At 42.3% G+C, this 18,932-nt stretch overlaps 1 protein-coding gene across 9 annotated transcripts in view; it reads left to right on the top strand.

The window, feature by feature from the left end:
- Window positions 1-7,359, top strand: part of LDB2 (LIM domain binding 2) — a 376,577-nt gene extending 369,218 nt beyond the window's left edge. The window contains exons 7-9 of one of the 9 annotated variants that reach the window (XM_029948424.1): window positions 256-407; window positions 2,931-3,073; window positions 6,011-6,094. In XM_029948424.1, coding sequence (XP_029804284.1) covers window positions 256-407; window positions 2,931-3,035 — 257 coding nt within the window. In that variant the 3' untranslated portion in view covers window positions 3,036-3,073; window positions 6,011-6,094. The other 8 variants (XM_029948441.1, XM_029948449.1, XM_029948433.1 and 5 more) reach the window with 8 other exon arrangements.
- Window positions 7,360-18,932: the final 11,573 nt, after the last annotated feature.

An 18,932-nucleotide genomic window follows, 5' to 3' on the forward strand; every position in this document is an offset into this window, starting at 1 on the left:
TGTGTGTGTGTGTGTGTGTGTCTCTCTCTCTCTGTCTCTCTCTCTCAAAATAAATCAACCTTAAAAACTTTTTTTAAATTTTAAAAAAGTTTAAAAATAAAACCACAGCTTCCTCCTTTTATTTAATGTGACGTTAAAAGAAATGGACACAATTTAGAGTCTACACTTCGTAACTGACAAACACAACTTCCTTGGATGGACAGTATTCTGACCCTTGCCCCAGAACTGATCCTCCACCCGTTTTCCATATTGCAGCAGAACCCACAAGGCAGCCGACAACTAAACGGAGAAAAAGAAAAAACTCCACCAGCAGCACTTCCAACAGCAGCGCCGGGAACACCACCAACAGCACCGGCAGCAAGAAGAAGACGCCCGCGGCTAACCTGAGTCTGTCCAGTCAGGTACCTGTAAGTCTCGCTCTCCTCTTAGGCCTGAAATCCTGCCTTTGCCTGTCTTCCACCTGCCGGGGCCCATGGAAAGTCCCCCTTAGCTGCTGATGCCTTCTGGGTTGGGGGTGGGGGAGGGCCAGGCAAGGGCCGGGGTAGGGTGAGAGGGAGGGGCTTTACCATGGAAACCTTCCCTTGCAAACTGGGAATTAGAAACGAATATTAAGAGTCTGTGCTGCGCAGGGACCTGAATTAAAAAGCCGTCAGAGTCACAGACAGGAGATATGTCACTTAAGGTTTAATTAAAATATCACTTAGCAGCATGCCTGGTGGCATACAGGGGCTCTACGCACCATCACTGGGGACCCCTGTGCTCCACTGGAAACTAGCTCCCGGCATGCAGGCTCCATGTTGTAATTTGACTGGGACTTCCCGACCTGGGTGCCCCTTCTTATTTTAAGACTCAGGTAATTAACTCTTGGCCACTAAAAATGCAGCTCAGTGGATTCCACTTTACCCATTTCATTAGCTCAAGTGGGGGCGGGGGCAGCCCCTGGTTTGGTCTCAACTCTCTTGACCTCTTGACCCTTTCTTTCATTTCTGGGTCTTGACAAGTGAAATGGGCCACTTGGAAGGGGGCTTCTTTGAACTCCGAGGCTGACAGCTGACGGGTGTCCCCAGATAGCATGGTACCCGTGTGGACACTTTCTCATCTCCTATTTTTTTTTTCAAGTTCTGTTCTGTCTGCCTAATTCCTTCCTGACTCCAAATTCCTCAGCCCAGTGTTAGATCATTTATTGCTTTTAAATTCTCATGCTCCTCTAAAACATTTCTTGTCCTTGCCCCCTCCACGATCACTTGTGGGTGTCCTTCTCTGCTGCCCTTGTCACATCACCCTGTCTCCGGGCACTTGACTGTCATTTGAACCCTGATGCTTCCGTGGTGCTTCATGGCTGTCCCTTGGACACCATGTCCTTGGAAATGTGTTCTATTTCTTATTACTTCCCTCAACCGATACAATTTTACCTTTTCCCTCCTTCTCACCTTTTTCCCTGTCTTAGTCTGTTGTCCTCACATCTCTCTCCATGTGAGAATGGATTCTTCTTTCATGGGGATTCCCCACTTACTTCTAAATGTGTCTTTCAAATCTGGCCCCAACCCACTTTTACCCACTTTCCATCAGTTGGTTTTCCTTGGCTAAAAGCAACCCCACCAGTACCTGAGAATCACCTGGGCCACTGAGACTCTTTCCCTGTCCTCCATAGACAGAGGGTATGGTTTTCCTCGCCACTGCCCTAGAAAGAAAGGGTCATGGAGAGAGTGGCCAGCCTGTGGGGAAGGTACCATTTTAATTTTAAGACTGCTAGGAATTACAGTTTTTAAATAATGCCAGACTCACCTCTGTTTCCTAAACTGGCTAAAGAGTCAGGGAAAAAAATCAAAGAAAAAAACAGTCTTTTTATTAAGGGACCAATAAGTTAGGCCCACGTTTGGTTAAATTGGAAAATACATAGAGAAAATGGCCTGGTATAAATAAATCAACCCCAAAGTGCACACAAAGTAGCCTATTACTCATCTACTCCTAGAGTTTTAGAAACTAATGTTTGTTAGTTTCCCCTAGCAAAAGAAAGTGCATTCCAGAGAATTCTGGAACTGTGGCATTGCTCCTTAAAGGCACAGTGGCTGCAAGAATTCAGTTCAGTTCAACAGATTTTTTTCTGAGCTCCTACTAAGTGCCCCACACTATGCCAGATATCAGCAATACCAAGATTAAACAACAACAAAAACCCAGGTCCTGTCATTGAAGAGCTCAGTCTCTCTTGCCAGCTCAGTCTCCTGGTGTCAGCGAGCAGGGGACAGCACTGAGCAGGGTTCTGAGGCCTTGCTGTGTTTGATGGGCCATCCATTAGTGATGTCTGCCTCAGGTGTCGAATAGCACCACGGGGATCACGGTTTCCACATACCTAGCCTTGTCAGAAACATTTCAATTTTATTTTAAAGGGCACATAGTCTGTTCCAGTCCCTTATGCTCCAATCCTCCAACCCAATAACCACATCTTAGCGGAGGATCTCTGTTTCAAGAGAGTTTTTAATGAACTGAGACCCTTTGGACTTCACGAGAACAAGGCACCTTTAGAAAGCAAGAGCAGAATTTCAGCACCATCCCTACAACATCCAATTCAAGATGTTTCAATTAAGTCAAGCTTACAGATGGCCAAGAGGGGCAGGAAAAGGCCACCACCACATTAGGAAAACATGCACATTTTGGTGTGCACTCTAGCTGAATGACCTTCAATGATATGCATCGTCTGGCTTGTAGTGACCACATCTTTTAACCCTGCGTACTGAGCTACTGACACAATTTTACTGTTAAACTAGAATGCGATCTGCAGGCACAATGGCTGCCTCGTTCGAAGGCACGACCAGATTCTCTGTGCCACCGTGACCACAGCAGTGGTCCGCCTCGCTGCCATGGCAGCAAAGTGTGTATCTGGCGAGGACTAGGGTTTAATCCTTGGATTCTGCTTCTCACTCCATGAGCAGGGGCTAGGAGCGATCCCGAACTGCAGCCTCAACCCTGGGAGGGATGGAGACCTGTGTCATTCAACAGCAGTGACCCCTTCTGGCCAATTTAAGGAGAAGCATTGAGGGGCCCTGAAAGGAGTCACTTCCAGTCCTCCTCAGAGGTTGGTGGTCCTTGCACGGGGGATTAGTGAGAAGATGTGACAATGGGCAAGAGCTGGTGGCACTTCCAGGCCTCCAGCGAGGAGCAGAGGTCTGCCTCAGGGGGAACCGAGAGCATCCGGGGTCACTCTCAGACCAGCCCTGCCTCCTGTGGGACACATGAGATAGCAGAGATGGGAAGGAAATGCAACTCTCACTACTAATGTTGAATGTTGGGGGGATTTTTAAAGATGTGCGGGTGGGGACAAGGGGGCCAACATCCTCTAGATAGAGACAGCTATGTGCACGATGTCTCCATTCATTCTGTGTGAGGCTAACCAATCAAGATTGCCTGAGTAGAGAACCACTCTTTTGGTCTGTAGGTTTAGAAGAACTAGGCAGAGTCCCATGCATAGTGGCCTAAGTGGCCTCACCTATCTATGCACATAGGAAGCCCTGAGCACACATCTCTTTCATAGCTTGCTATCTGTCAATCACCCACACACGTACACACAGGAATGTGTACCTGGTTTAGGATTTTCCCATACAATCAGGAAGGCGAATGTGGCATCTCTCTGAAATTTCAGACGCTTGCAAGTATCCATGCCTGTTCCAAACATGACAAGCCTATATCAGCCCCATTTGAAGTGATTTAAGTCACTATTTTCATAGTACTTTTCTTGAATAAGTTATTTTCTGATGCAATGAAGGCACCTGGAGTGTTGAGAACTTTTCCTAATGTCACGCTTAAGCTGCCTTCTGATTTTTCTCCTCTGTCTCCAAATTACGCTTACCTCCTCACACTGTCCCAGCCTCTCTCGATGACCTTGGACTCACAGTACTAATGCAGACCCACGTGGTCGGTCCCCACACCCTCCCCCTGCCCTGTGACACCTTGTGCATGTATTTTTCAACCCTTTCCAAGTGTGCTGCACGTAAGTCATGAAATGAGATGAACCCATGTCATCCTCTGCCCAATCTTGCCCACTTCTTTCCCCCACCTTTGTTCCTGATCATAAGCACTGTCTCCTAACTGCCTGTAACCAAGTGGCACTTTTTTGTCCAGAACACCCCCAATGGGTCCTGTGGCTAACCCGATAATGTCCCCTCCTCTCCGGAGGCCACATTCCATCTCCAGTCCTGTCGGCATTCTTGCCAATCAGAGTCTCTGTCTATGTTGCACCTCACCTTGAGTCCTCATCAGTCTCCCTACATGTCAATGTCATGTCTGGCTCTTCGCTGCATAGTCAGTACGTTCTTCGAAGCACACTTCTGATTGTCCTGCCAGCACCTATATTTGCTGAGTTTACCCAGTTCATATTTGAGGCATTTACTTAATCTGGGACACATCTCTTTAAAATCATGTTTATCAAATCACAAGAGCAACTAGTCAGAAAACACAGTTTGGAAATCTATTGATTATCCCCCAATAATTCTAGGAGACCAATCAATCAGTCAAACAAACAAACAAACAAACAAACAAACAAGGTTTTCCATTGCAAAATCAACCAGGCAGCAAGTAAGGGTTTTGTTCAATGGGCACCTTCGTAATTCTAGAAAGAAGCTGGAGGGCCCAATGGACCCTCTCCTGACCAAAGGTAGTAATCTCCTGTACCGTCCCAGGAAAGCCTCTCTTGCCCCAGTGAAGATAGTTTTTGCCCAGTTCCCAAGGCACTTCATCAAGTTAGCCTCCCCATCAAGAAACGCACCCTCACATCCCCAAAAGCATCTGGCTCAGCCTTGTTATTTTTGGCTGAGGCGGATGCTGACCGCATTGGGCACTCTCCTGGAGTCACCACACTTTTGAGTAGACTTTTGCTCACAGCCTGCCCAGCAGTACCACCTGACAGGTGTCCTGTCCCATGCCCAGGTCACCACCCCCCCCAACCTCATACAGCCCCCTTTGAACACAGAAGCCGGAGCTGTGCCCTGTGTATGCGCCCTTCCTCCCTGGCCCCGGGCCTCTCCAGCACTGGCCTCCAGGATGCTCCCAGCTAGGGGAGGTGGCTTCCTTGTTTGCATGGAAGGACAATTTGTACTTAAAGGAGTGATTAGATGGATTCTTCTTGCATGCTTCCATTTCTGATGACTGCCAGCTTCATCAATGTAATTATAATTAGTTCTCTTCATCTTCCTTTTATGGCCCAGCTGGACAGACTGGTTCTCTTGACTGCCCAGATTGGTGGCAGGGTTGCCTGTGTGGGGATAGGTGACAGGCACCATGAAATAACAGATGGTAAATTCAGGGCTTGTTGGCAATCAGCAGGTTTTTGCTAATGACTTAATTAGCTATGCAAATTGTCAAATCAGTGTGAACATTGTTTTTATCGAAAACTTTACCTAAATTAATTACCATAATTAAGTAGCAGAATGTCAAGGATATTGGCTGCATAAAAGGGCCTGGCTGAGTGGAAAAAAGAGAGATTCTGCCTTCAATTAAAATGTATACCGTCCTTGGGACAGAGAGAATGCCATTTGGAATGAGTTGCGTGAAAACTGCAGAATTGCATCCTCCCCGTGTTGGCTGCTAGTCCGAAGCCACTGAGAGGCCCTAAAATAAAAAGTGGCGGATTTTTGGAGGTATTGGAAAGCACCCAGCAGAAGGTTCCACTGCCCTCTCTAAAAAGTCCGCAATGTCGTCAAGTTAAAAGCGTGGATTTTTTTAATCTTGAAAAATCCATCTTTTTATTTCTGCAGATTGCTAGCATTGCTCGTTCTCCGGTGTCAGGCTCCGCACTAAGGACATAAGCTCGCGTGGTTGTTACACGTCAGGAGGCAATGTTTACTTCCTGTAGAAATCCAATATGCATCTCGGCCCCCTCGACTTTGACACTTGACCCCCAGTGCACAGTACACGAGTGTGTCTGTCCTAGACCCCCCCCAGCTCCTCCGGCTAGTGTTTTAAGCTGAGCTTCTCTGTCCCAAGGTTTCTCTGTAATAATGTCAGCTGCTGTTCACAGGATGTGATGGTGGTAGGCGAACCAACCTTGATGGGAGGTGAGTTTGGGGACGAGGACGAAAGGCTAATCACTAGATTAGAAAACACGCAATATGACGCGGCCAACGGCGTGGACGACGAGGAAGACTTCAACAGCCCCCCGGCCCTGGGGAACAGCAGCCCGTGGAGCAGTAAACCCCCCGCCGCTCAAGAGACCAAATCCGAAAACGCCCCGCCCCAGGCTCCCCAGTGACACTGACCCGCACCCGCACCCACGTCAGTAGGTCGTGGGGCACGCTCACGCTTGCAGATCCTTGCTTGCAGGAGAGGAAGGAGGAGAAATAAAAAAACTCTTCCACGCAAATACCTATTTCTAAACCACAATGATCTGAGTTTGAGTTTCTTTATTCTTTCTTTTTTTTCTCTTTTGAATTGAGAGGATTATTCCAATAAACTTCCATGGCCCTTCCCTGGAGGCCTTCACAGGTCACACAGATAGTGGCACTGATCTTATTGAAAAGAGCGAAAGCTCGCGCTTCTCCGGGCTCGGTGTTAACCACGTGTTTGTTAATTACACCCCACTCCCACCCCACCCTGACGAAGGCCATACTGTCAATAAGCCCTCAGTGCTCAGGGTCTCGTTATATGCCGACCCTAACTACAGATGACTTTTTAATATTGTAAAATATTTTCTGCTTTTTGACTTGCATCTGAGAGTTTCTTGTTTCAGTAAAAAAAGAAAAGAAAAAAAATCAGCTTTTGGACAGTAATTTAAATGTATCCTTATTATTATTTTTTCCCTTCGCCTTTTCTTTCATTGGGTAACAGCTAAGAGGGCCTGGCAGGGTAATTTATGGGTGAGCTACTGTCAATCGGTTCTCCAACCCGAGTTGGTTCAAATGAGCCCAAATGCTGAAACAAGAAATGTCTTTTTGTCATCGAAGACACCAAGGCAGATTTTTATGTAAAGAGACACCTGGCCCCTTGAGAACCTACGTGTTTGTAAAATTGCTGTTGATCCAAATCTTTTCAAGCCATGTAATCCATTAATTTCGTGGGCAGTTTAATAAATCTGAAACTTTTTTGTGTTTTTTATTGTATCTGAGTTGACTGTTGTTTCTTTTCATGGTATATTTCTTGTATAATATTTTGTAAAGCCCTCACTTGGTTCTTTTATGGGGATTCTTCTCTGGGGGCAATTCCAGTGTATTTATGTGAAACTTTATAAGAGAACTAATTTTTCCATTTGCATATTAATATGTTCTTCCACACTATGTAAAGACACAGTGGCTCCGTGTGTTATAAAACAGCTGTATTTTATGTATGCTTTACTGATAAGTGTGCCAATAATAAACTGTGTTAACGACCAAAGCAAGTGAGTCTGGCTATTTGTAAGCACTGTGGGGAGAAATCTGCCCATGATCATGAGAAGTATTGAGCTTGGATTTATTGCCCAGACTACAAATGGAGTGGAATTGTGACAGCCATGACATCCTTTGTAATGTCTGATTCCTTTCCCCGCTCTCGGTGGTTCACTTGGGCAGATGTGCAAGGGTCTGCTATGTGCTAGGCACATGCTGGCCACGGACACGATGAGAAAGGAAGACCTGGCCTGTGCTCCTAGAGCTTGGCAAGTGGAAGAGCAGTGCCTTCCACTCACTGAGTGTTTATTCTGCACCAAACAACCCTATTTAAGGTCCACAGATATTATTTCCGCTAATCCCCAAAGCTTCACAAAGTTGGCATTAGCATCTCTATTTTAAAAAATCAATACCTTGCTTGCCTATTTTTCCAAAAAGTTGCTCTACAAGACTATGGAAAATTCACTTGAGGACTTTTTTGTTAAAAGAACTTTCCTCATGTTTTTCGATGTTGTTCTCTACTAGCAAGGAAGATGAGAAAAGAAATCAGTTAGCATTTGTTGGATGTGTATTAAGTGGCAGGTGATTTTAATTTATCAACATGGCAAATTCTGGAAAGGTGAATTTGAAAAAGAGAAGCTACAGGAGGCCACGTGTCTTTGGTTGGGATTCCCAGAAGCAGAGCCTGAAATCAGGATTTGGAGGCACAATATTCTGAAAAGGGTGTTCTTCAGGTAAAAAAAAAATTTTTTTTAAGAAGTGAGGGAAGAGGAGAGGGAAGGGGAAAGAGCCAAGAAAAGCTGTGTTGTCTACTTCCTGAACCTGGCCCATGAAGAGAAGACTCAGAACACAGAACTCACTAGAGAATTGTACCTTCTTGAGCTAAGCTCCCAGATTTTTGTGTACTTGTCACGTCAGTCATTGGCTGGGACCATCCCCAGGGTGGAGGAGATTGTAACCCTTGGAACAAGATGGTCCCCATCAGCTCAGGACAGTTCTAAAGGGAAGAAGGCCAGGTAGAAGGCAACAGTCATAGCATCTTGGCATGGGACGCTGGTCTCAAAAACGGCATCTGGGCAACGCACAGTCTACTCCATTAAGTGACTTGTCTCATCTCATAACTCATGGGTGACATAGTTGGGATTTGAATCTGGATCTCCCTTCACACACAAAGCCTGCATCCTTTCTAGAATGTCAAGCACTTCTCTAGAATATTAGCATTTTGAGGAAAGTATGCAGTGCCACAGCAAAAGAGCCAAAGGACATATAGGACACTGCTACTTTATTGCTTACCCACTGGAGTGTACTGCTAAGAGGACTTCTGGTTTATCCCCCACCCTCCTCACCATTTTATCAATTCTTTAAAGTCGCCAACATTTAGTCATTACAGTTTATGCTTATGACAAATTACTTGACACCCATTCCAGTTATTTGTTGCTACTTAGCAAATCAACCCAAAACTTAGAGACTCAAGAGGACAATTTTTATCAGTTGCCCTTCTGAGAGCTCACTGGTCTCTGCCAGGTGGTCTGTACTTAGGGGCTCAGACATTGGCTGGGCCTAGGTCACCAGAGGCTGGACTAGGCAGGACATCCAAGATGGTGCACTCACATTACTGGTCATTAGATAGGAGCCTAACATGGTGTGTCGACTGGAGTGGCTTCATGTAACCTCTCCACAGAGTTCTCACAGAATGATGGTTGGGTTGTAAGAAGGAGTGTTCCAAGAGCCAGAATCCTAGGAGAGGAGAAACATAAGTTGCCAATGGTGGAACTGATACAGCATCACTTCTTCTCTGTGCTGTCCATCAAAGCATCCCAGATTCAAGGCCTGGAAGCATAACTTCTACTCTTTGATGGGTAGGTGTTATGGGCATACAGAAAGGGGAGGAATAGATGGTGGGCATCTTTGGAAACAAACATCTACAATACCCCGTGCAGTTCATATCCTGGTCCTCATGTACCTCACTGTTGTGTCTTTAGCCCCTGATTCACCATCTACCTAGGCTCCCCCCAATTTTCTGAATACACCAATTGCTCTTGTCACAGGTGTCTTTGCATGTTTTTTCCTCTTAAGAATGCCAGTTCCCATTTCTTACATAATCAGAGCTCTTCATCTTTAAAACCCCAGCTTGATTCTCAAGTCCACTGAGCTGTCTCCCCAGTTCTGGTCAGGGTCTCAGATCTCTCTGAGGTCCAAGAGACACTTTGTTCTTGCTTTTACCTTAGCATTTTTCTTCCAAGTTTTTGTTATTGCTGCTGAGCACACCTCACTGTCCCACTAGACATTTTCAGGTCTGAGCAGTTTAATCATTTCCATCTGCATCCTTAATATCTAGTTCTATCATGCATGTTGATGGACTAGATATGGTTAAAAATTCCCAAGCAAGAAATCATGAAACCATGGCTTAGCATGTATCATCCTGTTAAATGTTACACACTCTGTAATTCTAAGGGAGTTTAGGGTGACAGTTATCCCTTCAGAGGTGTATAAGAAGGTAATAGACAGAGATGAGTGTGTTCAAGTCTCTTAAGGGCCAAATCGGCACAAAACAAACATTTCCCAAGGCATTGGCCTAAGCCTAACTTCTATTATAGGGAGCCCATGAGGTTTTTCAGGCCCTGAATAATCCTAAGAACAACCATTATTAAGTATACACCACATATATCAGTCACTTGCTGGATGCTTTACCTGGGTGGTCTTAAACTGGGAATCCAAGGATGGTACATGAGTTGGGTTTTCCTTTGTAATAATATCCAAAACTCAGCAGTTTAGGACAGCAAACATCTGATTGTTCCCACTTATGGGTCTATGGGTCACCTGGGGTAACTCTGCATCAGGTCTGCCCCTCAGTTCTTTTTCTGGGACAGAGGAGAGGCATGCTCCTCTCTTGGTGAACTCTGGAAAAGTGAAAAGAAGATAAGCCAAATCACACATACACCTGCTCACCCTGCATCACCTGGCCAAAGAGGGTCACAAGGACAGGCCTAACATCAGTGGGAGTGGGGAAATATACTCTCTCTCTTGCAATGTCCCATAACAAAGGATATGAATAAACAAGTGGGAATCTAGTCAACCACTGGTGACCTGCACAATGTCACCTGAAAAACATCTAATTATTTGCTGATACTTAAAACCTTATTTTAAAATTAAAATTTCATGTTTCTCTTAACAAATCAGATATAACAACATTCAGGAAAAAAAAGATTGAACAATAATTCACATTTCTGAATCCCTGGATGGTGAGAGTTGGCTGGTGCCAAGACATGGGTACCCTGCTTGGATGCTCTCCACCTTGGCACACTCAACCCACCTCACTCATTGACTTCACCTGGGTGGCCTTGATAAGCTACTGTATCTATTACACCCATGCTTTCTACTCCTTAAACCACATTTGGAAGTCAACATCATAGGCCCTATTTTATGGATGTGAAGACTAATGTTCAAGCAGGTTAGGTGACCCCATTTGTCACACAGCTGGTAAGTATTAAAATGGGCTTGCAGGGCCAATGCCATTGTTCCTTTCACCAAGCCACACTGGTTTAATAGTGGTGGTTATCCTCTGTGGATTGGGTTGGGAATGTGGCACGCATGATGGCATTGAATCTTAGCACTATTCCTGTGGGCAAGGTAAAGATATCATCCCCCATTTGGCAGATGGTACTTCAAGCACTTAAACAGTTTGCCCAAAGTCATAGAGATCACAAGTGACAACATCATGTCACCTTGACTCTGAACCACTTTATTAGACTTACTGTCATGTACACAGTCTGCCTGTTGGGTGTTTGGAGGTGTTCTCTGGCCTGGGAGAGGTGTCCTGGCATCCACCTTTCTACCATTTGCTGTGTATCTTCAGGGCTTGTCAAGAGTCTGCCAGAGATCAAGAATTGCCACTTACCTGGTAATGGAACGAAGCAGGGAGGCCCCATTTAAGACCTTGAAATCTCAAGGGCATCCGACAAGGGATTTAGAAATAAATGGCCTAGTCCCTGCAGGAAATTTTTTCTCTCTCCATTTCTTTTTAACCTTGAGGTGAGCATTTAATGCAATAGGATAACACAGCCTGCACTGATACTACATGGGGTGGGCTGCAGGGGGAACAAGGTCAACAATATCAACGTCCCTAAATCAGAATTGGCAGCATCCTTGAGTAATTCTTTTTAAAATGGGATACCTGGGGCACCTGGGTGGCTCAGTCAGTTAAGCCTCTGGCTTTGGCTCAGGTCAGATCTCACGTTCGTGGGTTCGAGCCCTGCGTCAGGCTCTGTGCAGACAGCTAGCTCAGAGCCTGGAGCCTGCTTCCGGTTCTGTGTCTCCTTCTCTCTCTGACCCTCCCCCTCTCATGCTCTGTCTCTCTCTGTATCAAAAATAAAGAAAACATTAAAAAAATTAAAAAAATAAAATAAAATGGAATACCCTTCCATTCTCCATAAAAACATGGTTGATGGGTTTTTTTTTGTTTTTTTGTTTTCTGATTAAGTAATACATGCTCATTGTAAATCATTCGAACACACAGAACAAAAAGAAAATGAAGTAATTCCACTACTCCAATATAAACATTGTTAATATTCTGATACATATCTTTCCAGTGTTTTCTTCTTGGCTCATATACATTACAATGTTGAAAAGACATAGAATAGACAATTATGTATCTTGCCCCTTTCATATAATATTGTCTCATGAGCCACCTCTGTTAACTATTCTTTAAAAACATGATTTTAATTTCCATATAGTGATACATGAATGGAATATACCATAATGTATTAAGCCATTTATTTATGGCTGGTCAACTCCCTTTTTTAATCTCATTAGATTTCATTATTATTAACAAGCTGGTCCAAGGTTGACTAGAGTTTGTTAAATCCAAATTTACTTATTGGGTATTTGCCATGTGCCTAGCACCATGCTGAGCATTATATGGGATTTCTACACCTGGTCCCACCCTCAAAGTGATTATAATTCACTTGGGATAGAGGACAAGTACATAAAATGCTGCCCAAGCATATAAGGCTGAATCTATTCAGAGTGTCAATGAAGCACAGAGAATAAAACCTCAAGGAGTTTAAAGGTATTTGATTCATACTCATTGTGTTCTACCGTGTCATACTTTGCATCCCACTTAGTCCTCACCACAGCTGGAGGATGGAGGTATTTTGTATATGAAGCTCAGAGAGGTTGAATAACTTGCCCAAGTTCACACAGATAGAAAATAGCAAGGTCAAGTTTGAACAAGCACATGACTTCAAAGCCTGTTTTTTCACTGGTATGCCACAGGAAATCCCTCGGGGAAACAGGAAATCCCTGAGTGTTGGCAGGAATGACTTTATGACAGAGCAAGAGGGGACAATGCATCAATACATGCACCCATATCCGAGTGTCGGGTTGACTTTCTCGGTTTACTCTCTGACTTCATCTTGTATCCATCACTGCTGTCAAGACGATGTCTCTGATCACTGAGGATATTGAGGAATTTGGGTTTTGAATAAAACCTAATGTATCAGCAGTGTTGGTGTTTACATAAAGGTATTTTCAGCGCTTGAAGTCATTGAGCTGGAAAAGGCATTGAAATGTTATTAAAACTATAAATTAAGGGAACCAGTGAGGCAATGTTTATGGCCCTGCCCAGCCCAATCTTTTCCACTATTTCTACTCTTTCCAGAACTTCACCATCTTGGTCAAAGAAACTATTTCTTATTTCTCAATGACTTCCAAAGAATTTCTGGAAAATATTTATTCCTGAGTTAAGCAAACCTGTTTTCATGGACGTTCTTTGTGTCTCTTCCAGAGTGAACATGATGTATCTTGATCTCTTCTCCAATAGTAAGCCATTCTTTCTCTTCTTGACTTGTTAAAAGTAGTATTCACTCTTTGGAGGTTTGCAAATTCTTCTGTTATAAAAGTGTTAATGCTTTCAGAGAAATCTGCAAAAAGTCTCAAATGGACTTTTAACTCCTAAAGCCTGCCTAAGTCCACTGTCACAGAAGTGAAAAGTTACATTTTGTAGAAAAAGTGAATTTGGGGGGCATCTGGGTGGCTTAGTCAGTTAAGCATCGGCTTTGGCTCAGGTCATGATCTCAGATTCGTTGGTTTGAGCCCGGCGTCGGGCTCTGTGCTGACAGCCAGCTCAGAGCCTGGAGACTGTTTTCGGATTCTGTATCTCCCTTTCTCTCTCTCTGTCTGACCCTCCCCTGCTCACACTGTCTCTCTCTGTCTCTCAAAAATAAATAAAAAACATAAAAAAAAAAAAGCAAAAAGAAAAGTGAATTTTGGAAAACATGGGCACTATCTAAAAGATCAAACACCTTTCATTTCCTCTAGCCAGTACTGACCAACATTGGCAAGACCCGTTGTGCCAGGAAAGGTTCTGAGGAGCCCACGCAAGGAGAAGAAAGGTGTGGATATTTGCAAAGCCTATCACCGAGGTAAAGGAGGGCTTCTATTCCCTGAATTTGCCTTATCCTCCCTAAGTCACAAAGCATTTCTAAGTTAGAGGCGTCTGGAATTCTCAGGATTGTTTTCCTATAATAGAAAGCCCCACACTCTCCCCATTTTAACACTAAATGTCCCTCATCATGGGAAACTCCTCACTTCCAGGCAAATCTGCCCATACTTGCAGCAAAGCAGACAAATGCATAATCAACAACCACTGCTTCCAAAGCATCTTTTACATTCCAGGCACTTTGCACACACGAATTATAAGACTCACACCCACTCTGGGAAGGCAGAGGGGGCATTAATGTTATTGTTTTACTGGCAGGGAAACCAAGGCAAAGAAACATTAAGGAAAATGCCCGAGGACCTCCACCTAATAAGCAACAGAACTTAGATCCAGTCTCAAGTGTGACTGGCTCACAGCCTTTGCTTTCTCTGCTACATTAATGGCTTTGAACTTTTATTCTTTGAACTTTTATAAGACCAAGGTAAGTGCAATATGTAAAGTTGACTAAGAGAAACCATCAAGCATCAGAGACTGTGAAATCCAGAAAAAATCCTGAAGAACCAGAGTCTTGGCTGTACAAGCCAGGTCCACACCTGTATCCTCCCATGATCACTCAGCTGCAAGAGAACACCACTGGCTCAGTCATGCTAATGATTGAAAAAGCCACTGTGCACTATTGCCTTTGCCCAATGAGGAAGTATTCAGACAAATGACATCAGGAACCTACCACAGACAGCCAAGGATTATCCCATTTGGCCCAATGAAAACTTCCCTTTCCATTGCAATGAAGACTAATCCATCCTGTCTTAATGACTGGCCTGTGGTTTTGCTGAAGGCAAGAAAGCAGTTAGCAATATCTATGGCTCCTTTGCACTCAATCCAGTTACCTCTCTACTGGGCTTGGGGAGTTTGCATTTGCCAAATGCACTTTGGGAGATTCTTTACAAATAATTAGAAAAGAAAGTTGTTGTCTGGAGTGAGAGGAGGAATCTCCAGGGTGGGCCTTTCTCTAACTCAACCACTAGATCTACCCTGTACCACCGCCCAAGAGTGTCAGAAAGTTGCTTACCTCTCACAGCAGAACTCAATGAGGTGGCAATAATCCTCAGGCTGTGGTTTTGAATGGAAGGACAGAGTATTTTTTATTTTTTTAATTTAATTTCAAGTTAGTTAACATACAGTATATATTGTTTCCAGCAGTGGAATATCCAGTGAATCATCATTTACATGTAACACCCAGTGCGCACCCCAACAAGTTCACGCATCCCCACTACTTCCCCTCCAGCAACCCTTCAGTTGTTCTCTGGATTTAAGAGTTTCTTCTGGTTTGCCTCCCTCCCTGTCTTCATCTTATTTTATTTTTCCTTCCCTTCCCCTATGTTCATCTGTTGTGTCTCTTAAATTCCACATATGAGTAAACTCATATGTCTTTTACTTAATATAATTCACTCTAGTTCCATCCATGTTGTTGCAAATGGAAAGATTTAATTTTTCTTGACCACCAGGTATATTGTACATATATATCACATCTTCTTTATCCATTCATATCAGTTGACAGACATTTGAGGTCTTTTCATAGTTTCGCTATTGTTGATAGCTCTGCTATAAACATTGGGGTGCATGTGCCTCTTCGAATCAGCATTTTAGTATCCTTTGAATAAATACCTAGTAGTGCAATTGCTGGGTCATAGAGTAGTTCTATTTTTAATTTTTTGAGGAACCCTCCAAACTGTTTTCCAGAGTGACTGCACCTGTTTGCATTCTCACCAACAGTGGAAAAGGATTCCTCTTTCTCCACATCCTCACCAACATCTTTTGTTTCCAGAATTGTTAATTTTAGCCATTCTGACAGCTATGAGGTGGTATCTCATTGTGGTTTTGATGATGAGTGATATTGAACGTCTTTTCATGTGTCTATAAGCCATCTGTATGTCTTCTTTGGAAAACCATCTATTCATGTCTTCTGCCCATTTCTTCACTGGATTATTTAGCTTTTGGATGTTGAGTTTGATAAGTTCTTTATAGATTTTGGATACTAATATTTTATCAGATATGTCACTTGCAAATATCTTCCCCCATTCCTTTGGTTGCCTTTTAATTTTGTTGATTGTTTCCTTCATTGTACAGAAGCTTTTTATATTAGTGAGATCCTAACAGTTTATTTTTGCTTGTTTTCCTTGCCACTGGAAACATGTCTAGTAAGAAGGTGCTGTGGCTGAAGTAAAAAAGGTTGTTCTTGTTTCCTCCTCTAGGATTTTGATGGTTTCCTGCCTTACATTTAGGTCTTCCATCCATTTTGAGTTTATTTTTGTGTATGGTGTAAGAAAGTGAGAACACATTATTCTTTGAGAGAAAATTGTCTCCTCTAGTGAATCTAATCTCCCTAGCCATTGAGACCACCAACACCCTTAATTCTCTCCTTCCTTTCAATATGTGCACAAGGTTGGCTCCACATTTTAAAGAACCAGACTAATTCTTGTTTCATAGTCCCATAAAAGAGGTTCATGGATAACTTCTGATTTAAAATGACTCCCAGGGGCGCCCGGGTGGCTCAGTCAGTTAAGTGTCCGACTTTGGCTCAGGTCATGATCTTGCGGTTTGTGAGTTTGCGCATTGGACACTGTGCTGACATCTCAATGCCCAGAGCCTCCTTCAGATTCTGTGTCTCCCTCTCTGTCCCTCCCATGCTCATGCCTCTCTCTCCCTCTCTCTCCCTCTCTCTCTCTCTCTCTCTCTCTCTCTCTCTCTCTCTGTCTGTCTTTCTCTCTCTCTCTCTCAATGATAAATAAAAACATTAAAAAATAAAATAAAATGATTCCCAGTTTAACATGGCTTCTAACCAGAGGACAACTGATATTACAAGCATCAAAACCAAATCCAGAAGGCACCACCCAAAACGTTTCTGAAAATGAAGAATAATGAGGGGAGCCTGGCCATAAGATATCCCAAAGTGGAGTGTAAATGAGCCCAAAAGTGGATGCCCCAGGGGAGAGCTCCGAAACACACCAACACATGTACTTGAATTTGGGGTATTCTACATCTGTGAAAAAAAGGATGGGATTAAATATCATTTAATTAATTGGCTATACACCTCAAAATAATTATCTTATACCCTTACCTTAGTCCGCATGTAAAAACGTCAGGTGAATTAAAAACTTCAACATAAGAAAATAAGAGCACTAGAAGAAAACAGAAAATTATTAAAATAGGAATTTTAAAATACTTCTCTAAACACCAAGACTAGAAAGATGGTTTTGTTTTGTAAATACGCATATTTGGTAGACAGTACTGAATTGTGAAGCATCTGAACTCCAGGGAGAGTTAGACCTGGGTCCATATCCTGACCTTGACACGTATTGGCTGTGTGACCTGGGGTAAATTAATCACCTTCTCTGACCCCCTGTGCCTTCTCTGGAAAAGAAATATGCCACATTTTGATGTAATATACACAAAAACTTTCTAAGTAATAAGTCCAAAAATAAAACCTTAAAGCATTTTGCCAATGTGGTAACTGTATAGTTTACCTACTTTGATCACAAAATAATGATACAAAATGTTTAGCAGAAATGTAAACAAAATATTTTTAACCAAACATTTGAAAATTTAAGACATTCCCCTAAATAACAATTGGATCAAGAAAAAAATAAAATTAATATATACATGCTATTTTGAAATAAAAAAATTGAAACCTTTGCTCATAAAAACTTATGGTATTTTTTTTCCTATTCTATTCTCTAGTTATTGCTGTGATTTTTGTACACTGATTTCTTCGTTGGAAACTTTACTGAATTTTCTCATTAATTCTAATAGTTTTTCATTTCATTTTCTTGAGCTTTTTTAGTGCATAACCAATTTGCCAGAGATTATTGAAAATTTTCTGTCTTTCGAATAGATACATCTTCTGTTTTCATTACTTTGCTTAATGCACTGGCTAAAACTTAAACTGTGTTGAATAGTGGCGGTGATAACAGGCATTTTTGTATTAATCTTGGTTTCAGTGAAATTGATTCTTATGTATTTCTTCATTTAACATAATGCTGTCAATCTTATAATATGTAAAAGAGACAATCTTTCCAGGTCTTCTAATCCTTGTTACTCAATCACCAATAGAAGTTAAATTTCAACAAATGCCATTTTGTCAACTAAAGACATCAGCAAGTTTACTTTTCCCTATTGTGCTATTAGTGAGATATATGTTGTGGATTTATTTCCTAACTTCACCAGGTTAAACTCTACTTGGTCATGGTAAATTATTCTCTGCATATGCTGTTACATGATGTTTGTTATTCTTTCATTTATGTTGCATAGGTCTGTGTTCAGAGTGGAACTAGGCTATTGTTTTCTTCCTTTGCTCTAATTTTGCTTTCTTATACCATCAGAATTATGCTATCTGCAGAAAATGAGCTTGAAAGTGTCCTGTCTTTTCTGGATTCTGCAACTGTTTATACAGTTTAGGTATAACAATATGACCCCAGAGTACTTCTGAAAGCACTGTAATGATTTTTCTTCAGAGATTTAAGTTCACTTCAAACTGATATAGGAATTAATTAATTTTTGTTGTTATTTTTAGGAGTATTTTCTATTTTGTTTTTCTAACCTTTATTTCCCTGGGATTTTGGGATTCTCTGAATTAAAGCTTTAATCTTTAATTTTAATTCCTTGTTGTTTGAGAATTATACACTTTGAAACTAATAATTTCCATCTAGTGACAGTGTTTGAGAGTCCCTCAAATTTTTATAAGAATTAACACTCCCATTTTTATTCTTCCCATTGTGTTTATTTAGTATTTTTAAGTTCACTTATGTATTAAAATAAGGATTGTTGGTGAGAAATTAAATACAGCAAAATATGTAGAAGAACATACCTGGAAAGATAAGCAGCATGTAATAAGAATATAATAAAGTTAGCCGTTTTTAAAGTTTTGCCTAATCAAACAAAATGGCACCTCAGGTCCACTAAAGTCTAGCAGGGTCCAGTCCCAGAAGGTGACCTAGAAGGTTATCATGAAGTGACCAGGCCCAGCATTCATGAAAGCATATGTTTCCATGTGTGATATTTGCTGTGTCTCTGACCTTTCATAACAAAACAGAAAATAATAGATGTATCTATCAGAAAAAAATACAGAATTATTTTTTAAAACAGCT

The sequence above is a fragment of the Suricata suricatta genome, chromosome 1 (genome assembly GCF_006229205.1).
Source record: "Suricata suricatta isolate VVHF042 chromosome 1, meerkat_22Aug2017_6uvM2_HiC, whole genome shotgun sequence".
In the NCBI taxonomy this organism is placed as follows: Eukaryota; Metazoa; Chordata; class Mammalia; order Carnivora; family Herpestidae; genus Suricata; species Suricata suricatta.